At 41.9% G+C, this 22334-nt stretch overlaps 1 protein-coding gene across 1 annotated transcript; it reads right to left on the reverse strand.

Moving 5' to 3' along the window:
- Positions 1 to 1501: 1501 nt before the first annotated feature.
- On the reverse strand, positions 1502 to 22334 carry ankrd54 (ankyrin repeat domain 54). The gene is made up of 8 exons (XM_078532169.1): positions 21868 to 22334; positions 17486 to 17533; positions 10124 to 10222; positions 9650 to 9721; positions 6597 to 6644; positions 5517 to 5641; positions 4882 to 4989; positions 1502 to 2218 (listed from the first exon to the last, which is right to left on the reverse strand). Exons 1-8 carry the CDS (start codon positions 22184 to 22186, stop codon positions 2144 to 2146), a joined length of 894 nt encoding a protein of 297 aa, XP_078388295.1. The 5' UTR covers positions 22187 to 22334; the 3' UTR covers positions 1502 to 2143.

The raw sequence follows: 22334 nt of genomic DNA on the forward strand, positions 1-22334 counted from the left end.
ATAAACATTGGCCACCCTTCAAATTGCAATTACACTCGGCTTTGTTTACTAGCTTCTTAACCCAGGCATTTGCATTTCTCCAAAATTCAATCACAGATTAAATTCCTAAAACATATCAGATTATATATTCATAACATTAATGCATACCAAAAAACCCCAGGTCCAAACACCACTTTTCAGTCAGATAACACTAGTTATCATAGTACAAATAATGTGTAGTTCCATTAAGAGCAGAGTGAAATTACAACTCCATAACATACTTCCGCAATGTAAAACTCCCTTGTTATTGTAGTTCCAGAGGAACAATGTGTTAAGTGCAGCTGTACCCATTCAGTAGCTGAAGTGTGGGTGTCCTGCAGTACCATTGCCAACTTGAGTACAAAGCAGGCCTATTTTGATAACTAATTTCACAAGTCAATTTAGGGACATTTTCCCAGAATTGTGCATATTTTTGAATGGGTTTGTTGCATTTAAGTGACCCACAGAAGAAAGACTGGAACTGAAAATACAGCATGCAGCAGTTTTGCACTTCCATTTACTGTTTTTCTGGTTCCAAGTTCCCAGAGTAATTTGTGTGGAACTTGTTCATCACTGTTTGGAAGCTTTCCTAAATGAAAATAATTGTTCTATTTGATTGCCCAGTCAGCGTGACTAACATCTGGAATGAATCATGATCATTACCTATGGACGCACACAATGTTATCTAGATGTGATAGTACAGACAGACATATGCTGCCTTTTAACTTTGAATGTAGAGGAATCATTTTAAAGCTGTTTTATAACAGCTTTTAAATCTCAAAATATACTGAGCCAGTGATAATGTTTTAGCTAAACAACAGGAATTCATCTAGGACTGCTTATAACGCATTAATCCTAGCCAGAATGGAGTTGGAGGAATTCCCCCATCAGTCACACCTGGAGACCTCATTGCATAATTTGTATACTGTAACTATCCTCCAGGAGGTCTTGTGGCGCAGTGGTAGTGTCCCTACCTCTGGGTCAGACACACTGGGTTCAAGTCCTACTTCAGGACTTGATGGCCACAGGGGCATTCATAATCAATCTGTTTGGTTATGTTATCAGCCTGTTAATCCTTCCAATACCCCTGATGGCAGGTGCTAAGAGTAGGAGAGTTTCCTGGTCAGCCATACAGCAGAAGGCAATGCCAAACTACTGCAGTACTTTGCCAAGCATAATCATGGACCAATCCAATGGAAGTCCATGGTTGCTAATATCCTCTTAGGGTGTGGTACCTGAAGGAGGAGGAACTTTCCTCCACCCACTGCATTTTGCTCGAGAAATGACACTGCTTTTATTGGGAGTCATGAGTTCTGTTTGCTGTAGTTCATGAAGACCCTTCTTAAATAGGCTGGTTGTTGTGTGTTCAGTGAATAAGACTTTGCTTGATGTCAAATAGACTCATAAGTCTTGCCATAGTTTTACTCTGGTTCCAACCATTTGGCTGTCAGTACTTAACTCATTTATTTAACTCCTCATGCTGTTCAGGATGGTAGCTGTTCCTTTTATTTTAAAAAAATCCTAGCAATCAAATGGTCTGTTACAAGCAATTTAACCAAAATGTATTACTCAGTTTCTTACACTTGATTTCATGCACTGAAATTTTACATTAAAACCTATATACTGTCAATGTTTAACATTCCTGTGACCAATAACTGCAAATTTAAACATGAATGGCGGACAGATTCTGAAAGTGAACGGTTGGTTTATTAATCAAACCACCACCGCCTGCAATAAAATCAGAATACTTAATCAATTTCTGCCTTAATATCAGTCAATAGTCGTCATAAATATCTTCACTGTGTTGAAGGTGTCATACTTGTAGATCAGGCTAGTCCACATTGTTACAGTAAGAGATCATTTCAGGAGGTAATAAAATTCCCACCAGAGCTAACAATTGTTGCCTTGATGCTCAAATTTTGTTTCCATAAAGATTATCAACATTTTTATTATAATAAAAGACGAGAATTTATGTTGCCAAAACAAAGATCACAAGCAGTTCAAGAAGACAAAATGTCACAAATGCAGTTCTAGAAAAATCAGTCATTTCTACATTGCTTTCAGATTTTTTTTTACATCAATTCCAGTAGAATTGTACCAATGGCAGTGGATAGACTGTGTTCAGCTACCTATTACCTAATTTGTGTATTTGTAGACTGAGTGTAGTGAAGCTTGACAGCAGATCAGCAACTTCGTCAACCTGTGAGGGAAAACGGGAAAACCAGTTAGATAAATGCAAATTACTAAAAATGTGTTTCAGGCATAAAAGTCAAATAAGTGCAAGTACACAGCAAGTTAGGAGAAAGATAAGTTCATGGTTTGGGCAGAAGCCTTTGGTAGAACTACCTGGAACTTAAGTCAAAAGTAAAACACTGCAGAGTGCTGGAAACTGAGAAAATCTCAAAAATGCTAGAAACATACAGCGAGTCAGCCAGTATCTGTGGAGGAATCAGGCAGGTTTATGTTTTGGGCGCAGAACCTTACTCCAGAACACACTTCTTGCAACCTGAGACAATCTTATCTACCAAGATGGTTCCGTTTGAGGGAGGAAGAGGTTATAGAAACTCATTACAAAGTTAGGGAACAGTGAGGTTGGACACACTGATGGGAAGATCTCTGAAGGAAACTGGAACAGTCACAGTTTTGGAAATAATGCCTTGATGTTTGGTAACAGCCTAAAGGGAATCAGCAGTCATTCGGTGAGTTGAGCCCGATTTTTCATGACAGAAAACACGGTGGGGGTGTGATGGAATTCCCGCTGCCAGCAATTTTTTTGCAGCACAGAACAAGGGTGTAGGTAGGAAGCCTGCACACTGCAGTCCTGATGTTGCCAGCTCCATTGCAGGGGGAATTCCACTGCAACCCCCCCCCCCCCAACAAACCCCTGCAATTTGATGGAGTTGGGCTAGCTTCACACCAGCTCAGAGATGTCGTGACCTAATGGGAAACCCTCGTCTGAAGTTGGGAACCTTTTGGCAGACAAGTTCAAAAGCTGTTGCCAACTTTACATGTCATCCTGAAATGCTGTATGATAAGTTAAATTTGTTTTTAATGCAGTGACTAATGATAGAGCTTGGTTCTTAAAGGTAAGTGGAAGAGTTTTCAGATGCATTCGAGTACATTATGCACTGGATAAAGTGCTCTTTTACATTAAGATTTGACTGTGTCAATTGTCCCATGATTTAATCTTTTCATTGACGGCTCAGACATTTGTTTCCCTCCTTCAAAGCTTGAATAAATGAGCGTTTTCAATGAGTTCAAAGACTTCGTGTTCAGCTCTGGAGGTTTAATGGAAACTCATTATGAATGCTTGGCAAACTCCACTAATGGATTCAAATCAGCAGGGGTTGTTGATTACAGCTGTCAAGGAGGCTGTTTGTTTAACTTGACAGTTTTATGACCACTTAATAGGATAATGTTTTTCTTGAAAGGGGTTTTGAATAACTTTGTTTCACTTGACAGTTTGAGCATCTCAAAGACTTCGCAATGTTGTTATAGGGTTCAAGAGTTCTGGGTGAGTGGGCATGGAGGGGAGCAGGGGGCCTCACACAATCTGCAGAACTGGGCTGCTATCCTGGCTTACAGAGGCATGCCTTCTATCCTGCCTGCCTTGGCATCCACCTGCCTCCATTTCCATCTCAAGCCTGCTTTCAGAGGCTGCAGACTGTCCCCAACTCCCCCCTCCATGAATGTAGCATGAGCAGGCATTGACGGGCTGGAGGCACGATCATCATGTTGAGAAATGGCCTGACTTGTGATTCCCACCTTGAAGGTGAAAATCCCACCCCGGCGCTCAAAACTTTAACCTGTTGACTGTCGATGGAGAAGACAAAATGTCAAACAGTTCTATAAAAATCAGTAATTTTTATATTGCTTTCATGTATGTATACGTTTTTACATCAATTCCTGCAGAATTGTACCTGTGGGTAGACTGTGATCAGCTATCTATTACCTAATTTTGTGTATTTGGTGAAACTTGACAGCAGATCAACAACTTCAGTATTTCTTACCTCTCCTAGTTTATGTAGAAAATACGGAGATAGTAGCCAACCTTTTTTTTCACTATATCTCCCTCTCTCACTTCATGCATTAATATTTCACATTAGATCTAATTTGTGAAGGATTCTAACTTCAGATTATCCCATTTTTACACTGTTGTAGGGATTTAAAATGGTCACTATTGAGCTCTCCAGTCAGCTCAGTTAGTGGATTTATTGTACTGAACAATGAGGACTAGTTAAGTCCAATTCAATCTTCAGTCCATGTTGAACTGGCTGATCTCAGCCAGGGTGCTATTTTGGGTACATCTGGCCTAGGAGGTAGCTAGATGCCAGGCAGAGACCCAAATTCTTCACCACTCTGAACATTGGCAGTAGAACAATGATCATTTTAAAATATGAAAAGTTGGGATGAAAACGGCAGAAATGACACTCTACAATTTTTTCCATTTAAAAATTATCCAGTGATTCAAATTAAAAACAGGGCAGAAAATGGGAATTTAGAACTAAAAAGAGAATTTCAAATTATAGACTATATAAAAATCTAAAAACAGACTGTAGGCTGTTCCAGTACTGTGGAGAATAAATAGCAGATGGAAAAAAACATTAAAGCAACCGCATAACTAAATCGTGGGAGACCAGTTCAATTTAACTGGAAATGTGACCGCTAAAGGCAGCTATTCAACAATACTACTTCATCACTCCTCCATAGCTACTCTTCCTTTTACATTCACATGGATTAAGGTCAGTCCTGCGCTTTGGGCACTGGCCCTATGCAGGGTTTTCGCAACAAGAAATAAAAGCTCTTTGTTTTCAGTCAGACTGCCCTTATATAAACCCTTTCCTTCCTGTTTTTTGGTCCTACCTGTTCTTTCGTGCTGGTCATCTGAAGTTTTGAACAAAGATCATCCAGCTGCTCAGTTTCTTGATGGTTACCCAGTCTTTCCAAGTATTCGCGCAGCATCTGAATGATCTGAAAAGTATATTAAAAAACATTTAGACTCTTGGCATTATAAATGTGGTCTGCAGCAGGATATAGCATTAAAGCAGTGGCCATCCAGTTACTGTCGAGACATTCCCGTCTAACACAAGACACAAAATGTGCATCATTTATCCACTCTAGTTAATTATTGTATACACACAGAACTTTAACTGCCTATCTCCAGAAGCAGTTGAGTTGGTAAATGAGCCCAAAGGATAAGAAATTCCCAGGTAAAATTAGACAAGATTCAGTTCTTCTCTATCTGTGACTCCTGTTGCAAAGTACATGTATGCATGCGTGTGATTGAGGAGGACAAGGCTCAGTTATGCTGCTACCTCAGTAAGAGTGACCTTGCATAGGGAATGAGTAAAATAGCAACATGGTAGTCAGAGAACATAAGCATAGCGATAGAGAGAGACACATGAGAGCTGGTAGAGCGACAGATGGAGACAACAGGGACTTGCGGCAAAGAGAGGAGAGAGACAGACAAACACAACATCAGCATAAGAATGCCTCACCTGTTTCACCTCTACCCGGAGGGCCTCCAGGCTCCGTGAATGTCCGTCTTGTAGGATGTTCAGTTTAGAGCGAGCAAGGTGGAGTGGAGTCCTTCCTGCTCGGTCCAGGGCATCCACTCTAGCACCTGAGGGGAACAAACAGGAAGTTTCCAGTTAGCCTTGTAGTACACTCAAGCCAAGCTGAGAATTTCCGACCTGGTTCCACATAGTATGAATCTCCTGCAACTCTTACTGAGTACACTGAACATAGTACAATCAAAAAACACGTAAACTGGTATTCACCACATGAAAAACAACTAAATATTTAGATCAGCAGCCCTTTAGCTATGACAATGTTGGACTCTTCACTAACTCTAGCATTCCTAAAACTAGATGGAGTTTGCCTCATCTATTGAGAAACAATCCCTTCACCTGATCAGTGAGTGGTACAGATGATATCTATAGGTATTTCGCTCTGTTGATTGAGGGGGAAAAAAGTTAGAGGGGAAGAAACTTACAGGTGAGTTCTTAATTGCAAACTAAATAAAAACTGGGTCCAATGTGGAGAAAACATTTAGATCTTCAGGCCAGAGGCAGTGTGTCTAAAATCTTTAATCCAAGTTCATCATGAGACATCTCTAGCAAATCCATGTTTAAACCACTGCAATCAGGTTTCCGCGCTACCTCATCAAAGTCACAAATGACAAAATAAAGATATCCACTGTCAAAATGTACACTGGTCATTGGAAATAATGAATTTGTTTACTGGCCCCCTCCAGCCTACAGACTCAAGTTATCAGTACAAACAGAATCGCCGTCTCCAAATTAATGGCAGGCAAATGTTGCTTTGTGCAATCATAGGACAGAAGGAGGCCATTCAGCCCAACATGCCAGGTACAGTGCTGTATTGGTCTCAGACTGGAATTGGGTTGCCTGCTTGTTCAATCAGCCAAGAATAATGCAATATGGGAAGACAGACAAACAGAAGTACTTACATGAAAAGATGTTTCTAAAATCAAAACAATTTGCAACCCCATGTGTGCAATAACCTCCTCACAAGCACACACTGTAATAAATATAAAGTGAGTAGTATATACCTACCTCCTCTTAAGAGTGTAGTGATTACAGGTACATGGTTTGTACAGGCAGCTGTAAATAAGAAAGAAAATTAGGTGATTGATAATGTTATTGCTTACAACATAAAGAACAGAAGAACCAGAAAATTCCTAATGCCCACATGCTAACGACAATCAAACCACTACCCAAACTCCCAATTCTGCAAACTCAGCATAGGGTAGGGATGGAATATATTGACTGTGTTGGTATGGCTCATGCCACACTGTCATTTTTCGGATGTAGGTGATGCTGTTAAAACCAACATTGATTGCCCATCTCTAGCTACCCAGAGTAGAGGATGGTAGGCCTATTCTCGGACACTGCAGTCTGTGTAGTGAATAGTGCTCTTTGATCCAGTGACAATGAAGAAATGTCAATATACGCTCAAGTCAGCATAGTGTGCGACTTGGAGGCGGTGTTCCCATGAACACGAAGGTGATTCTTCTAGATAATCGAGATGGTAGCTTTGAGTAATAGTTTACACAGCAGCCACAGAATTCAATGCTAGAGGAGGTGGTTGTTTAGGTTAGAGGACAAGAGGTGCTGAACAAAGTGAATGCTTTGCCCTGAATGTTGAGTTTCTTCAGTGCAGTTGCATTCATCCAGGTAAGTGCAGAGTATTCCATCACACCTCAGATTTGTGCCCTTTAGGTGATAAAGGGCTTTGGATAGTCAGGAAGTGAGCCACTCACTGCAAAATACTCTGTCCCAGAACTGCTCTAGTAGCCAGTCCAGTTGAACTTTGTGGTCAATGGTTACTGTTATAATATGGCAGCCGGTAATTGCCGGGCTGACCAAATCCAAAGGGAAATCTGGCCAAGCTATCACAACAATTTGTATTTTGTTACAAGATGGGATGTTCACTAAAGTCAGAAGATTCCAATACTCCTTTGAGATTTAAAATATTAAATTAAAACATTTATTAACAAAATAAAAAAACTTAAACACACAAGATTATAGTTAGTTCCATTTAGTCTTAACATATCCCAATAAATTCTTAATCTATAAAACATCCAGTAATATTACCGCAAGCCACCCACCATTGCTATAAGGGAGGTATTTCACAAGCTTCCCTCTCCCTCAACAATGGAAATCCAAAGCTTGTAACAAAACCTTGCTTACTGGAACAAACAAGCATTTCTCTGGGGTGGCTAGAGGCTGCTTTTCACAGGTCTGTCTTCACATGGCCACTCACTTCATACAGTTTTCAATCTTCCCTCAAATATATTTTCTCTTCTTTTATCTCTAAACCCATAGTTCTAAACTTTCTTTGGAAGGTACCTTTCCCAGAATGTAAAAATCTTTTATGTTGTATTATGGCCAGCACTTTCAAGAAAAATAAACTTAATAACTTTGCCTTACTTATTATCTTTGCCAGTTGTAAAACATCCTGTTATGCCTCTTTGAAATGTAACAGCCTCACTTATCTCCTACTGCCAATTCCCATTCATACTGTATCTACTGGGATCTCATCTTCATTCATCCACCTCCATTTCAAAATGCCTGCTTTTACACCAAATTCCTTTGATGATTTAAACCTTGCAGTCTGACCGTCTTCAGTTTAATTAAATTAGTTACACACACAGCCCCCACAAGCCTGCTTAAAAGTATCCCACAGTAATATTAGGAAAAATTATATTCTCTTCACATGACTCAAAATGGTGACAGTGAAACAATGCTATTGAACGTCAAGGGTTAGATTCTCTTTTGTTGGTAATGACCATTGCCTGGCAATTGTGTTGCACAAATGTTCCTTGCCATTTATCAACCCAAGCCTTAGTGTTATCCAGGCCTTGCTGGATTGCTTCTTTATCCGGGAAACTACAAATGGGGTTGCACACTGTGCAAACTTCAGGAACAGCCCACCTCTGACCTTATAATGCAGGAAAGGTCGTTAATGAATCTGAAGATAGCGAGTCTAGGACACAGAACTGAGTTGATTGGCTTCCAACACCACAATTACCTTCTATTGTGTACCAGGAATGATTCCAGCTACTGGACAGTTTTCTCACAATCCCCACTCTTTCAGCTTTATTGCCATTCCTTGGTGCCCACCAATTTGCAGGTGCTCTCATCTCACCACACCTTTGGAATTCAGGTCTGGTTTTCAAGTTTGGACCAAGGCTGAATGGAGCTCTGGATCCAGGTGATCCTGACAGAACCTAAATTGAACATTTACAAGCAGGATATTATACAGCAAGTGCTACTTAAAAGCACTGCTGACAACTCCTTTTATCATTTTGCTGATGATGGGAAACTCCACTGGGTGTGCAATGGGCATGTCCTGGGTCACAGTTAAGTGGTACATTCAGTTTTATTCTAGTTATTGTTTGTAGTGGTTTTTGATACAACTGAGTAGCTTGCCAGGCGCCTTCAGAGAGCAATTAAACATCAACCACATTGCTGTTGGGACTGGAATCACATGTAAACTAGAACAGGAAACAACTGTCGGTTCCTTGGCTAAAGAACCCTTAAGAGTATGATAGTGTTGGGGTCAAGAACTAGATTAGTAATCTAGTTCTCCTGACAACAGCATTTAAAACTGAAGTCATGTTCTCAAATTATCACGGAGTGATCTGAATTCTATCCTGTGGATTACTAGCCCAGTCACATGATCATACCCCACGTCACATTTACACACCAAAGTGGCAAGTGGGAATAATTATAAGTGCTAATAATTGGCAGCCAGGCTGAAAAGTACAAAATTAAATGTCCTGTACAGAAAGCGCCAGGTAGCATTACAGTGGGTACTATAATACAAGCTTCAAAGCTCCGAAAACCTGGGAGCAAGCCCAGGAGTATGATCCTGTTTGTGAGACCAGACACTTCCAAGCGCATGTAAAATCCCAATTTTCAACGAAAACCATTCACAAAAAAAAACATTTTTTTAAAATCAAAATTCTTAAAATCTAGGAATAGAAAATGCAGTAGCTGGAGGTCCTTAGCAATGCTATGTTGTAGCACTGGCTGCCTGAACACTCAGAACATAAGCTCATTACCAGTTTCAGAAATGTTAAAACTCCTCATCTCTACCTTACCCAGGTGCAATGGTGTGTTTCCCAGTCCATCCCTCTGGTTAGGGTCTGCTCCATGATCCAACAACAACTGTACTATAGCAAGAAGAGAAAATGAGGTGGTTAGGTTTCACTGTCAGTTTAAAAAGGCAGAATCTTTCTAACTCGAAACATACAATAAGTTCTTGTTACCATCATACCAGCCGCCCCGCCCCCCCCACCCGTTAACTACTGGCAGTATGTGGCAGTATTCGATGTCAAGAAATAACTATCAAGAAACTCAGCCTATTTTTTATCCAAAAAATATGTTCATCCATGAGTGCATTATGTAACAGCTTTGATGACAACTGAGTGTGCAAACTGAGCTCAAGCTTTCCTCAACTGACGGACAATGTGAAAGCAGAAAGGTAAAAGAGGCAGTCATATATCAGGGGTGGGGGAGTGAACGGGTACAATATATCCACTTCGACCAAGAAAAGGTATTCGCGCTCCACTCACCAATTGAACTGTTTCCATTACAAGAGGCGAAGTGAAGGGCAGTCCTGCCTTTGTCATCTGCTACACATGGTTCAGCACCACATTCAAGTAGTTGGCTCACTGAATAAAACAATAAAGGTCACTTGTTACTAAGATCAGACTAGGTAAAATTCATGCCAAGCATTCCAAACTCCTATAATCCCCATCCCAGTAACCGGTCAACAAGGACTCAAAAGCTCCATTAGCTTGAAGTTCAAGAATTATCTTGTGTGGAGAAAATGTCGTTTAGTGCAAGAAGTGCAGGAGGTCAACACATACTTGGCCGTACGTAAGCCTTGCATTTAAACTTGCTTGGCTTAGACACCTGAAATGTGCCCCCATGGGAGAATGTGTGACTTTATCAGACAAATGAAAACATTGGCTGTGTGCATTGCTTAGTCATTTGGTTTGCAAGCTCAAGAATGGTGATGGGTAAACTCCAGATTGACCAAGGAACATATCACAGAAAATATTGGAAGTGAATATCAAATACTTACTGTCATAACCTAATCTCTTTGAAGTATGAACTCCACCATTAGGTTAGTTCATCTGATTGCACTCTTGCCTTTAAGCCAAAAGGTCACGGGTAGAAATCCCACTTCAGGATTTCAGTATATAACCTAGGCTGACACTTACATGCTGTACTAAGGAAAGTCTACATTACCATAGGATTACAAGATGGGAGAACAGGCCAGGAGATCATTGGAATTTGAGTGGGGATGAAACAGAATGAATGAGTATTTTAGCAGCTGAGGCGGGGATCGTAAATGTTAAGGAGGCAGAGGTTATGGTGGCAAAAACATCATTCCAAAGACTTGAACAATCGGGTTCACTCGGACTGGAGAAGGGGTTGGGCTTGATGGCAAGAATAGGAAATTTGTGACAGGGTCCAAATACGAAGACTTCAGTCTTTCCAGTGCTTAATTGGAGGAAACTGCAGCTCATCTAAGTGTTACGACCCCCATACAGAACAATAACTTAATTTGAACTTTCAGTTAATAGCTGAAAAGATAACGCAAGGTTTCTCATTTTAAGACTTTACTGTAACAAAAGACTAAAAACATTATTAACTAAACACTATATTTAGAGACAACTTTTACTTTAAACCACTGAACAGAACTTTCCCCTTTTTATTTTTAGCACAACCGAAAGACTGACTTCACAAATAAACGTAACACTGTCCTTTATTCAATTCTCTCAGAACTAGTCCGAAATGATTCTTCGTTCTCAAGGGTTTACTTTTGTTTTTTTCCCTTCTCAGCCTAATAGGTTTTAACTGCAGATCTGTCTTTCACCATGAGGTTTCCCCACCGCACCCCCCTCAACGCCCTGGAAAATCTTCCTCTAGCAAAAATTTTAACTCCTCACGAGTTTGGTCTTTCCAATCACAGCATGATCTCCCAGCTGCATTCCTGTGCAGCGAACCAGAAAGACTTTTGTCCTCTAGCTGCTCTCTCTCATGAATATTGGCAGACTAACTGCATCTGAGAGTTTCCAGAGATAACTTAGAAATCCTTCCCCTCTCAAAATCCATTTCCATGGCAACTTGAATCACATGGGCTTTGCATCCAGGTAGAAATGCTGTCACTGAGACCCTAACTCTCTTATCTTGGAAGTAAATGGACAGTTTGAAGCACAACTGTTTACAGCCTGACATTCTCAACACTTTTCTGAGACTTTGGAGATTCACAGTCTGTCCACTGTTAGCACACAGGCTGTTGCCATTATCTCCAAATGTCAACACCTTCTTCCCAGTAAAACAATCTGGGCAAGTTGGATCTGAGTATCAGCATATACGTTTTTTGCAAAGGGGAGGTGAAGATGGCAGTTTTGAAATGGAGGGGGTTGGTACTTGAGGAGAGGGAAGAGAATATGCAGTGTAAGTTTTAGAAAGAGGAGCAGAATATAGATAACACAGGCATGAATAGGTGAAGTTAACCGGAGTTAGTACTTAAGACAGTCACAGTCATCTGACTTTTGATGACTCATCCAGGACGAAGCTTCACTGACCACCACCACCATCCCCTATCCACCCCTTAAATATTCACTTCCTCCACCACCAGGGTACCACCACAGCTGCAATGTGTACCATTAGATGAATTGCAGCAATTTCTTACATTGATTTCTTATACCAGCATCTCAAATTTGTGATCTGCCTAGGGGACCAAGTGCAGCAGGCACATGAGAACACCACCACCTGCCAAGTTCCCCTCCCACACCATCCTGACTCAAATGTATCGCTACTCCTTCATCAACACCCCACCTAACGGCACTGTGGGTGTAGCGACAACACACGGACTGCACAGTTCAGGACAGCAGTTCGCCACCACCTTCTCAAGGGTGATTAGGGATGTGCAATAAATGCTGGCCTCGTCAGTGATGCCCAAAACCCATGAATGAAGAAAAAATGGAAGTACAGACGGTGGACCTGTGTACCAGTTAGCAAAGGGACGAGTTCAGGCAAACCATACGAAACGCAATCTTGAGAAGCCCAGTTACAGCTGTGGTTTTGTACTAAAACCAAGAATGAAGTCAAAGTCTGTCAGGGAAAGCATGTGGAAGAAGTAGAGGCACCAAATTTGTTTACTAATGAGTATAAAGTGAGGAGCATCTTAGTGGCCTACAGGCATCTTAGAATAAAGGCTATCGACGACCAATCCACAGCTTATCTGCTTGCATGTGTCCAGATGCATATCATTTCCTTTTGCTAGTTATAATTAATGTACATGCATGGGTGAAGCAGAGGCTTAATCTTACATTTACTAACAAAGTACTAAAGTTACTGAAACTAGACTCTCAAACTTATTAACCAATAACCTGCCTTTGGCAGAGGTCAGAATCTTATCTTCAGATATTTCTTTCTCAATTCCAACCTTATCCTACTCAGTTGGGTGGACATTTCCAGGGACATGCCCCCTCTTGTGGAATTTGATGATGTTGCTGATCAAATGATGGGTTTGTACTCTAGCCTCTGGGCCCAGGTTTTGGGACGTATAGTCAGGTTGTGCCACACTGATGTAGTAAAAGGGAAAGCTTACAAAAAGTGCATCAGCAAACATGCATTATTTTGGTACAGAAACCATGCCTCTGTAAAGAGGATAGGGTCAAGTGTAAAGGAAATGAACAAATTGCATTAACATAGCACATTTAATGTCAAAAGATGCCCAAGGCAGCTGATCAAAAATGAAGAATAGGAACAAATAGTAGTGTAAAAAGAGACAATCAAAAGCTTGGTGAAAGTAACGGACTTAAGGTTTTTAAAGGCAGAAGCAAAAGTTGAGAGGATGAGGGATTTTTCCAGAGAGGAGCTCCAAAGCTGCTGAATGTCACCAATATATTTGGACCCTGCCCCAAACTTCCTATTCTTGCCATCAAGCCCATCCCCTTCTCCAGTCTGAGTGAACCCGATTGGTCAAATCTTTGGAATGCTGTGCTCTCCACCATAACTTCTGTCTCCTTAACATTTACCATCCCTGCCTCAGCCAAAGTGCTGCTGAAATTCAGAAAAACTGACTTTTGAATGTCACCTATGGTGGGCAGAATGTAAGAACACAAGAGATTGGAGCAGGAGTAGACTGTATGGTTTTGCCAATCAATGTGGTCATGGCTGATCTTGGGCTTCAACTCCACTTTCCTGCCCACTCCCCATATCCCTCAATTCCCTGAGAACCAAAAATCTGTCAATCCTAGGCTTAAATATGTCAACTCTGCCCTCTTGGTTAGAGAATTCCAAAGATTCACAACCCTTTGAGAGAAGAAATTTCTCCTCACCTCAGTCATAAATAGACAGCCCCTTATCCTGAGACTGTGCCCCCCCTGTGTACTAGATTCCCCAGACAGCGGAAACAACCTCTCAGTGTCTACCCTGTCAAGCCCCATCAGAATTTTGTATGTTTCAAAGAGATCGCTTCTCATTTTTCTAAACTCCAGAAAACATAGGCCCAATTTACTTGGCCTCTCGTCGTTGAACAACCCTCTCACCACAGGGATTGTGCAAAGATAGGTGGACAGAAAATAAGGAACAGCAAAGGATGACTAAAAGACTAATAAAGAGGGAAAAATTAGTGTGTGAGAGAAAGCCAGCCAGAAATATAAAAAGAGTTTCTATAAATATTTTTAAAAGAAACAAGTTAACAGAGTGAGCACTGGTCTTATAGAAAGTGAATCTGGAGAATTGATAATGGAAAACAAGGAAATGGCAGGTGCATTGAACAGGTATTTTGCAATCACTATAGAGGACACAAGTAACATCCCAGGTGCAGCTATAAATCAGGAAATGGAAGGGAGGGAGGAACTCAGGAAAATTACAATCACCAGAGAAGTGATACTGAGTAAACTGTTGGAGCTGCGGGTTGACAAGTACCCGGGACCTGATGGACTTCAGCCTACAGTCTTAAAAGAAGTGGCTAGTGAGATAGTTGAAGCTTTGGTTTTAATTTACTGAAATTCCCTAGATTCAGGGAAGGTCCCATTCGATTGGAAGATACCAAATGTAACTCCATTATTCAAAAAGGTAGGGAGGCAGAAAGCAGGAAACTACAGGCCAGTTAGCTTAAAATCTGTCATAGGGAAAATGTTAGAAGCTATTATTAAAGAAGTTATAGCGGACACTTCGACAAGTTCAAGGTAATCAGGTAGAGTCAACATGGTTTTGAGAGAGGGAAATCATGTTTAACCAACTTATTGGAGCTCTTTCAGGAAGTAACACGTGTTGTGGGTAAAGGGGAACCAGTGGACGTACTGTACTTAGATTTCCGGGGGCATGAGATAAAGGGCCACATCAAAGATCATTGCGGAAGATAAAAGCTCATGGTATATGGGGTAACATATTGGCATGAATAGAAGATTGGCTAGCTAACAGGAAGCAGAGAGTAAGCATAAATGAGTCTTTTTCAGGTTGACAAGATACAACGAGTGGTGTGCCACAAGGATCAGTGCTGGGGACTCAACTGTTTACAATTTATATAAATGACTTGGATGAATGGGATAGTTGCAAATTTGCTGATGACACAAAGATAGATAGGAAAGTAAGTTGTGAAGATGACATAAGGAGGCTACAAAAAGATATTTGATAAAGATAAAGAGAGGTTAAGTGAGTAGGCAAAGATCTGGCAAATGGAGTATAATGTAGGAAAATTTGAAATTGTCTATTTTGGCAGAAAGAATGAAAGAGAAGCACATTATCTAAACGGTGAGAGATTGTAGCGCTCTGAGATGCAGAGGGATCTGGGTGTCTTAGTGCATGAATCGCAAAAGGTTAATATGCAGGTACAGCAAGTAATTAGGAAGGCTAATAGAATGATATAATTTCTTACAAGGGGAATTGAATACAAAAGTAGGGAGGTTATGCTTCAGTTATACAGGACAATAGAGAGACCGCATCTGGAGTACTGTGTACAATACGTTGTATGTAAATACGTTGGAAGCACTTCAGCGAAGATACCAGACTAATACCTGGAATGGGCGGGTTGTCTTATGATGAAAGGTTGGACAGGCTAGGTTTGTATCTGCTGGAGTTTAGAAGAGTAAGAGGTCATTTGATTGAAACATATAAGATCCTGAGGGATCTTGACAGAGTGGATGTGGATAGAATGTTTCCTCTTTTGGGAGAATCTAGAACTAGGGGTCACTGTTTAAAAACAAGGGGTCGCCCATTTAAAAAGGAGATGAGGTGAAATTTTTTCTCTGAGGGTCGTGTGTTTGGAATTCTCTTCCTGAAAAGACAGTGGAAGCGGGGTCTTTGGATATTTTTATGGCAGAGGTGGATAGATTCTTGGTAACCAAGGAGGTGATAGCTTATTAGGGTAGGCGGGAGGCAGATTTGAGGTTACTATCAGATCAGCCATGATCTTATTAAATGGCAGAGCAGGCTCGAGAGGCCAAATGGCCTACTCCTGCTCCTTGTTTGTATGCTTGGACCCATCTAGTGAACCTTTCACTGTACCACTTCCAGTGAAAGTATATCCTTCCCTAAATATGGAGACCAAAACTGCACAGTATTCCAGGTGTGGTCTCACCAAAGCCCTGTACAATTCTAGCAAGACTTATTCCTACGATCAAAGTGAATAAACTCTCACTACCCCACATTATACTCCATCTGCCATCTTGTTGCCCACCCATTTAACCTGTCTATATCTCTTTGCAGCCTCTGTGTCCTCCTCACAACTTAAATTTCCACCTAGCTTTTAATGGTCAGCAAACATAGATACAGTATTCTTTGTCTCTTTCTTCAAGTCATTAATATAGACTGTAAATAGCTGAGGCCCCACTAATGATCCTTGCAGCACCCCACTAGTCACAGCCTGCCAATTGGATGTGCCCCATTTATGCCTGCTACTTGTTTCTTGTGCATTAATCAATTCTCAATCCATGCTAATATATTACCCACAACTCCATGAGCTCTTCTCTTGTCGATTAACCTTGTGTGGCACCATATCGAACGCTTTTGGAAATTCAGGTACACTACATCTACTGGTTCCCCTTTATCTACTCTAATGGTTACATCCTCAAAAAAAAAGTTTTTCCAGTACTTTATCTCTGCTGATATTAATTTCCTCACTCTTATTATCCAATAGGTTGCCCTCTATTTCTGGTTTGTAACTTTGCCTTATACTATAAAAAGACAGACAAAATATTTCCTCAATGTCTGCCATTTTCACATTCTCCATAATAATTTCTCCTGTCTCTGCTTCTAAGGGACCAATGTTTACTTTAGCTACTCGTAAAAGCTCTGACAATTGTTTTGATATTCCTGGCCAGTTTGTTCTCAATCTATTTTTTCCCCTTTTTAATCAATCTTTGCTGGTTTCTAAAACCAGCCCCAATACTCAGACTTGCTACTAGTCTTTGCAGCCTTATAAGCTTCTTCTTTTAACTTAATACTACCCTTCAAGTCATTAGTAAGCCTCGAATGGATCTTTCTTGATGAGTTTTTGTTTTTCAATGGAATGTATTTTTGAATTGAATAGAAGGCTGGAGTTGGAGGATGCAGAGTACGGAGAAAGCTACAGAGGTTTAGTGGCAAAATCAAGGTGAGATTTTAAACTGATTGCATTGCGGACAGTGAGCACAAGGAGATGACCAACTAGAACACACTACAGGCAGCTGAGTTTTTCGCCACTGAGGCAAAGACTAAGAGGCCGGCAAGAATTATGTTAGAAAATGAGTCTATAGAATGAAAATGTATATGTAACAGAAATCAGCAGAAAGTTACCATCATTAGTTATATAATTAGTGATAAAAGACAGGATTGGTTCCCTTTTCAGTCAGTGGACATAACAGGACATCAAAATACAACAGGCAAATAATCCGCTGTATAAAGACAGAAAGCTAAATTAAACTTACCAATCTCGACTTCATTTGCATTTGCAGCTTCTCGTAAACGCTTTTGAGCTGCAAAGTAAACAGAATTATTTGTAAAACACAAATGATGAAGGAACAGGCAGAGCCCACTAAGTAGATCCAACTGATAACGGTACATCAACATTTCTCTATGCTTGGGTCAATGCACATTGTTCCTGGTCAGTTTACTTAACAGCCATATACTTAATATTGCACTCATGGTTTCAAATGTAAGTGTCTCTCACCCATCCAGTCCTGGTAATCTAAAATCTGTTGCTTTTAACATTGCAGGTTCTACTGACAGAAACGTATGTATACAAGTTGGTTTTAAAAGTACTGAGTGGGACATGCCTACGGTATCCAACACTGTTGCCATTCACTGCTCACTGTGCAGGAAAAACCTTTCCTCTTAAAGGTGGTGTAGGTTGTTTAACTGCATGTTCAGCGCTGCCATTTCTGGGATCTTTTTGTGCAGAAATGGGCTCCTTGTTTGCCTATGCTATACTTCAAAAATTAATTCATTTGCTGTCAAGTGCTTTCGCATATCCAGAGGCTGTGAAAATGGCTATTTAAATGCAAACTTTCCTTCCACATCACCCAGCCACTATCAATAACAAGGAGTCACCTGCTTCCAGTGGCAACATTCAGATGTTAAACCAAAGTCCCATCTACCCTCTGTGGTGAACCTAAAATATCCCATGGCACTTTTTGAAGATTCTCCTGCTCTTCTTCAAAATGCTGCCATGGGATCTTTTACACACATCCAAATCAGCTGACAGGGTTTAATGTCTGATTTTTAAGGTGGCGCCTCTGGCAATTCAGCTTTCCCACAGTATTGTACTGGAAGTGTTAACCTTGATTATGTGGTCAAGTCTCTGGAAGGGGGCTTAAACACACAAACCTCCTGACTCGGCGATAAAAATACAAACGTCTGAGCTCAGGACAGGAAGTTGGGAATATTAGAAACATCCCTCAAGCCAAACTGAACCAACCTCAAAGCAACCAACCATCCAAACTGAGCCAACGCAATCCAAATATGATCATCCAATCCAATCCAATCCAACCCAATATGATCACCCAATCCAATCCAACCCAACCCAATATGATCACCCAATCCAATCCAACCCAACCCAATATGATCACCCAATCCAACCCAATATGATCACCCAATCCAATCCAACCCAATACGATCACCCAATCCAATCCAACCCAATACGATCACCCAATCGAATCCAACCCAATACGATCACCCAAACCAATCCAACCCAATACGATCACCCAATCCAATCCAACCCAATACGATCACCCAATCCAATCCAACCCAATACGATCACCCAATCCAATCCAACCCAATATGATCACCCAATCCAACCCAACCCAATATGATCACCCAATCCAACCCAATATGATCACCCAATCCAACCCAATACGATCACCCAATCCAATCCAACCCAATATGATCACCCAATCCAATCCAACCCAATATGATCACCCAATCCAACCCAACCCAATATGATCACCCAATCCAACCCAATATGATCACCCAATCCAACCCAATATGATCACCCAATCCAACCCAATATGATCACCCAATCCAATCGAACCCAATACGGTATGATCGCCCAATCCAAACCAACCCAACCCAATATGATCGCCCAATCCAATCCAACCCAACCCAATATGATCGCCCAATCCAATCCAACCCAATACGGTATGATCGCCCAATCCAATCCGACCCAACCCAATATGTTCGCCCAATCCAATCCAACCCAACCCAATATGATCGCCCAATCCAATCCAACCCAACCCAATATGATCGCCCAATCCAATCCAACCCAACTAATATGATCGCCCAATCCAATCCAACCCAATATGATCGCCCAATCCAATCCAACCCAACCCAATATGATCGCCCAATCCAATCCAATCCAACCCAATATGATCGCCCAATCCAATCCAATATGATCGCGCAATCCAATCCAATCCAATATGATCGCGCAATCCAATCCAACCCAATATGATCGCGCAATCCAATCCAACCCAACATGATCGCCCAATCCAACCCAACCCAATATGATCACCCAATCCAGTCCAATATGATCGCCCAATCCAATCCAACCCAATCCAATATGATCGCCCAATCCAATCCAACCCAATATGATCACCCAATCCAACCCAATATGATCACCCAATCCAATCCAATATGATCATCCAATCCAACCCAATATGATCACCCAATCCAATCCAATATGATCACCCAATCCAACCAAATATGATCACCCAATCCAATCCAACCCAATCCAATATGATCGCCCAATCCAATCCAATATGATCACCCAATCCAACCCAATATGATCATCCAATCCAACCCAATATGATCACCCAATCCAACCCAATATGATCACCCAATCCAATCCAACCCAATACGGTATGATCGCCCAATCCAATCCAACCCAATCCAATATGATCGCCCAATCCAATCCAACCCAATATGATCACCCAATCCAATCCAACCCAATACGATCACCCAATCCAATCCAACCCAATACGATCACCCAATCCAACCCAATACAATCACCCAATCCAACCCAATACAATCACCCAATCCAACCCAATACAATCACCCAATCCAACCCAATATGATCACTCAATCCAATAGGATCGCCCAATCCAATCCAACCCAATATGATCGCCCAATCCAATCCAACCCAATACGATCGCCCAATCCAACCCAATATGATCACCCAATCCAACCCAATATGATCACCCAATCCAATCCAACCTAATACGGTATGATCGCCCAATCCAATCCAACCCAATCCAATATGATCGCCCAATCCAATCCAACCCAATATGATCACCCAATCCAATCCAACCCAATACGATCACCCAATCCAATCCAACCCAATACGATCACCCAATCCAACCCAATACAATCACCCAATCCAACCCAATACAATCACCCAATCCAACCCAATACAATCACCCAATCCAACCCAATATGATCACTCAATCCAACAGGATCGCCCAATCCAATCCAACCCAATATGATCGCCCAATCCAATCCAACCCAATACGATCGCCCAATCCAACCCAATATGATCACCCAATCCAACCCAATATGATCACCCAATCCAACCCAACCCAATATGATCACCCAATCCAACCCAATATGATCACCCAATCCAATATGATCGCCCAATCCAATCCAACCCAATATGATCGCCCAATCCAATCCAACCCAATATGATCGCCCAATCCAATCCAACCCAATATGATCGCCCAATCCAATCCAACCCAATATGATCACCCAATCCAATCCAACCCAATACGATCACCCAATCCAACCCAATACAATCACCCAATCCAACCCAATACAATCACCCAATCCAACCCAATACAATCACCCAATCCAACCCAATATGATCACTCAATCCAATAGGATCGCCCAATCCAATCCAACCCAATATGATCGCCCAATCCAATCCAACCCAATACGATCGCCCAATCCAACCCAATATGATCACCCAATCCAACCCAATATGATCACCCAATCCAATCCAACCCAATACGGTATGATCGCCCAATCCAATCCAACCCAATCCAATATGATCGCCCAATCCAATCCAACCCAATATGATCACCCAATCCAATCCAACCCAATACGATCACCCAATCCAATCCAACCCAATACGATCACCCAATCCAACCCAATACAATCACCCAATCCAACCCAATACAATCACCCAATCCAACCCAATACAATCACCCAATCCAACCCAATATGATCACTCAATCCAACAGGATCGCCCAATCCAATCCAACCCAATATGATCGCCCAATCCAATCCAACCCAATACGATCGCCCAATCCAACCCAATATGATCACCCAATCCAACCCAATATGATCACCCAATCCAACCCAACCCAATATGATCACCCAATCCAACCCAATATGATCACCCAATCCAATATGATCGCCCAATCCAATCCAACCCAATATGATCGCCCAATCCAATCCAACCCAATATGATCGCCCAATCCAATCCAACCCAATATGATCGCCCAATCCAATCCAACCCAATATGATCACCCAATCCAATCCAATATGATCGCCCAATCCAACCCAACCCAATATGATCGCCCAATCCAACCCAACCCAATATGATCGCCCAATCCAACCCAACCCAATATGATCGTCCAATCCAACCCAACCCAATATGATCGCCCAATCCAACCCAACCCAATATGATCGCCCAATCCAACCCAATATGATCGCCCAATCCAACCCAATCCAATATGATCACCCAATCCAATCCAACCGAATGTAATCGCCCAACCCAAAATAATCAATCTATCCACTCCCAACCACTGGACAGACTGACCGAGGACTTCTTTGCCCAGGGGACAAGCCTTGCGGTGAACCTTAACCTTCCATTTCAAGCGGTTGACGCCCATCTTCCCGGTCAGCTCCTGTTGGCGGCCTCCCGTCTCCCCCCGCTCCTCCTGCTGCTGCTGCTGCCACATGAAGTGCAGGTAGCCGAGGCTTTCGGCCCGGTCGCCGGCGCCCAGGCGGCCGCAGTCCTGGCCGAAGGCGGCCAGCTGGAAGGCAGCGGCCGCTCCCCGGCGCTCGGACACCGGGTACTCGCCCTCGGAGCTCGAGCGCTCCGACACGGCATCGTCGTACGAGGCGGCGGCCGCCATGCAGCAAGTTCATTCGCTCTCGGCCTTCCGGCTCTACCTCGGCATCGCGGCCCGGGATAATTATTTCGGAAAAATGTATTTTCTCCTCATCCGAGCAACCATTTTCCCCACCCGCCCTTTTGCTGTTGAAAATAAACAGAGGAGCCGG

The sequence above is a fragment of the Cetorhinus maximus genome, chromosome 29 (assembly GCF_964194155.1).
Source record: "Cetorhinus maximus chromosome 29, sCetMax3.hap1.1, whole genome shotgun sequence".
Lineage (NCBI taxonomy): Eukaryota > Metazoa > Chordata > Chondrichthyes > Lamniformes > Cetorhinidae > Cetorhinus > Cetorhinus maximus.

Coding starts and splice junctions, on each gene's coding strand:
- ankrd54 (XM_078532169.1), bottom strand. CDS start 22,186: ATGGCGGCCGCCGCCTCGTACGACGATGCCGTGTCGGAGCGCTCGAGC. Junction 9,722..10,123: donor TAATGGAAACAGTTCAATTG/GTGAGTGGAGCG, acceptor TTCTTGCTATAG/TACAGTTGTTGTTGGATCAT. Junction 5,642..6,596: donor CACTACACTCTTAAGAGGAG/GTAGGTATATAC, acceptor TGTTCCCCTCAG/GTGCTAGAGTGGATGCCCTG.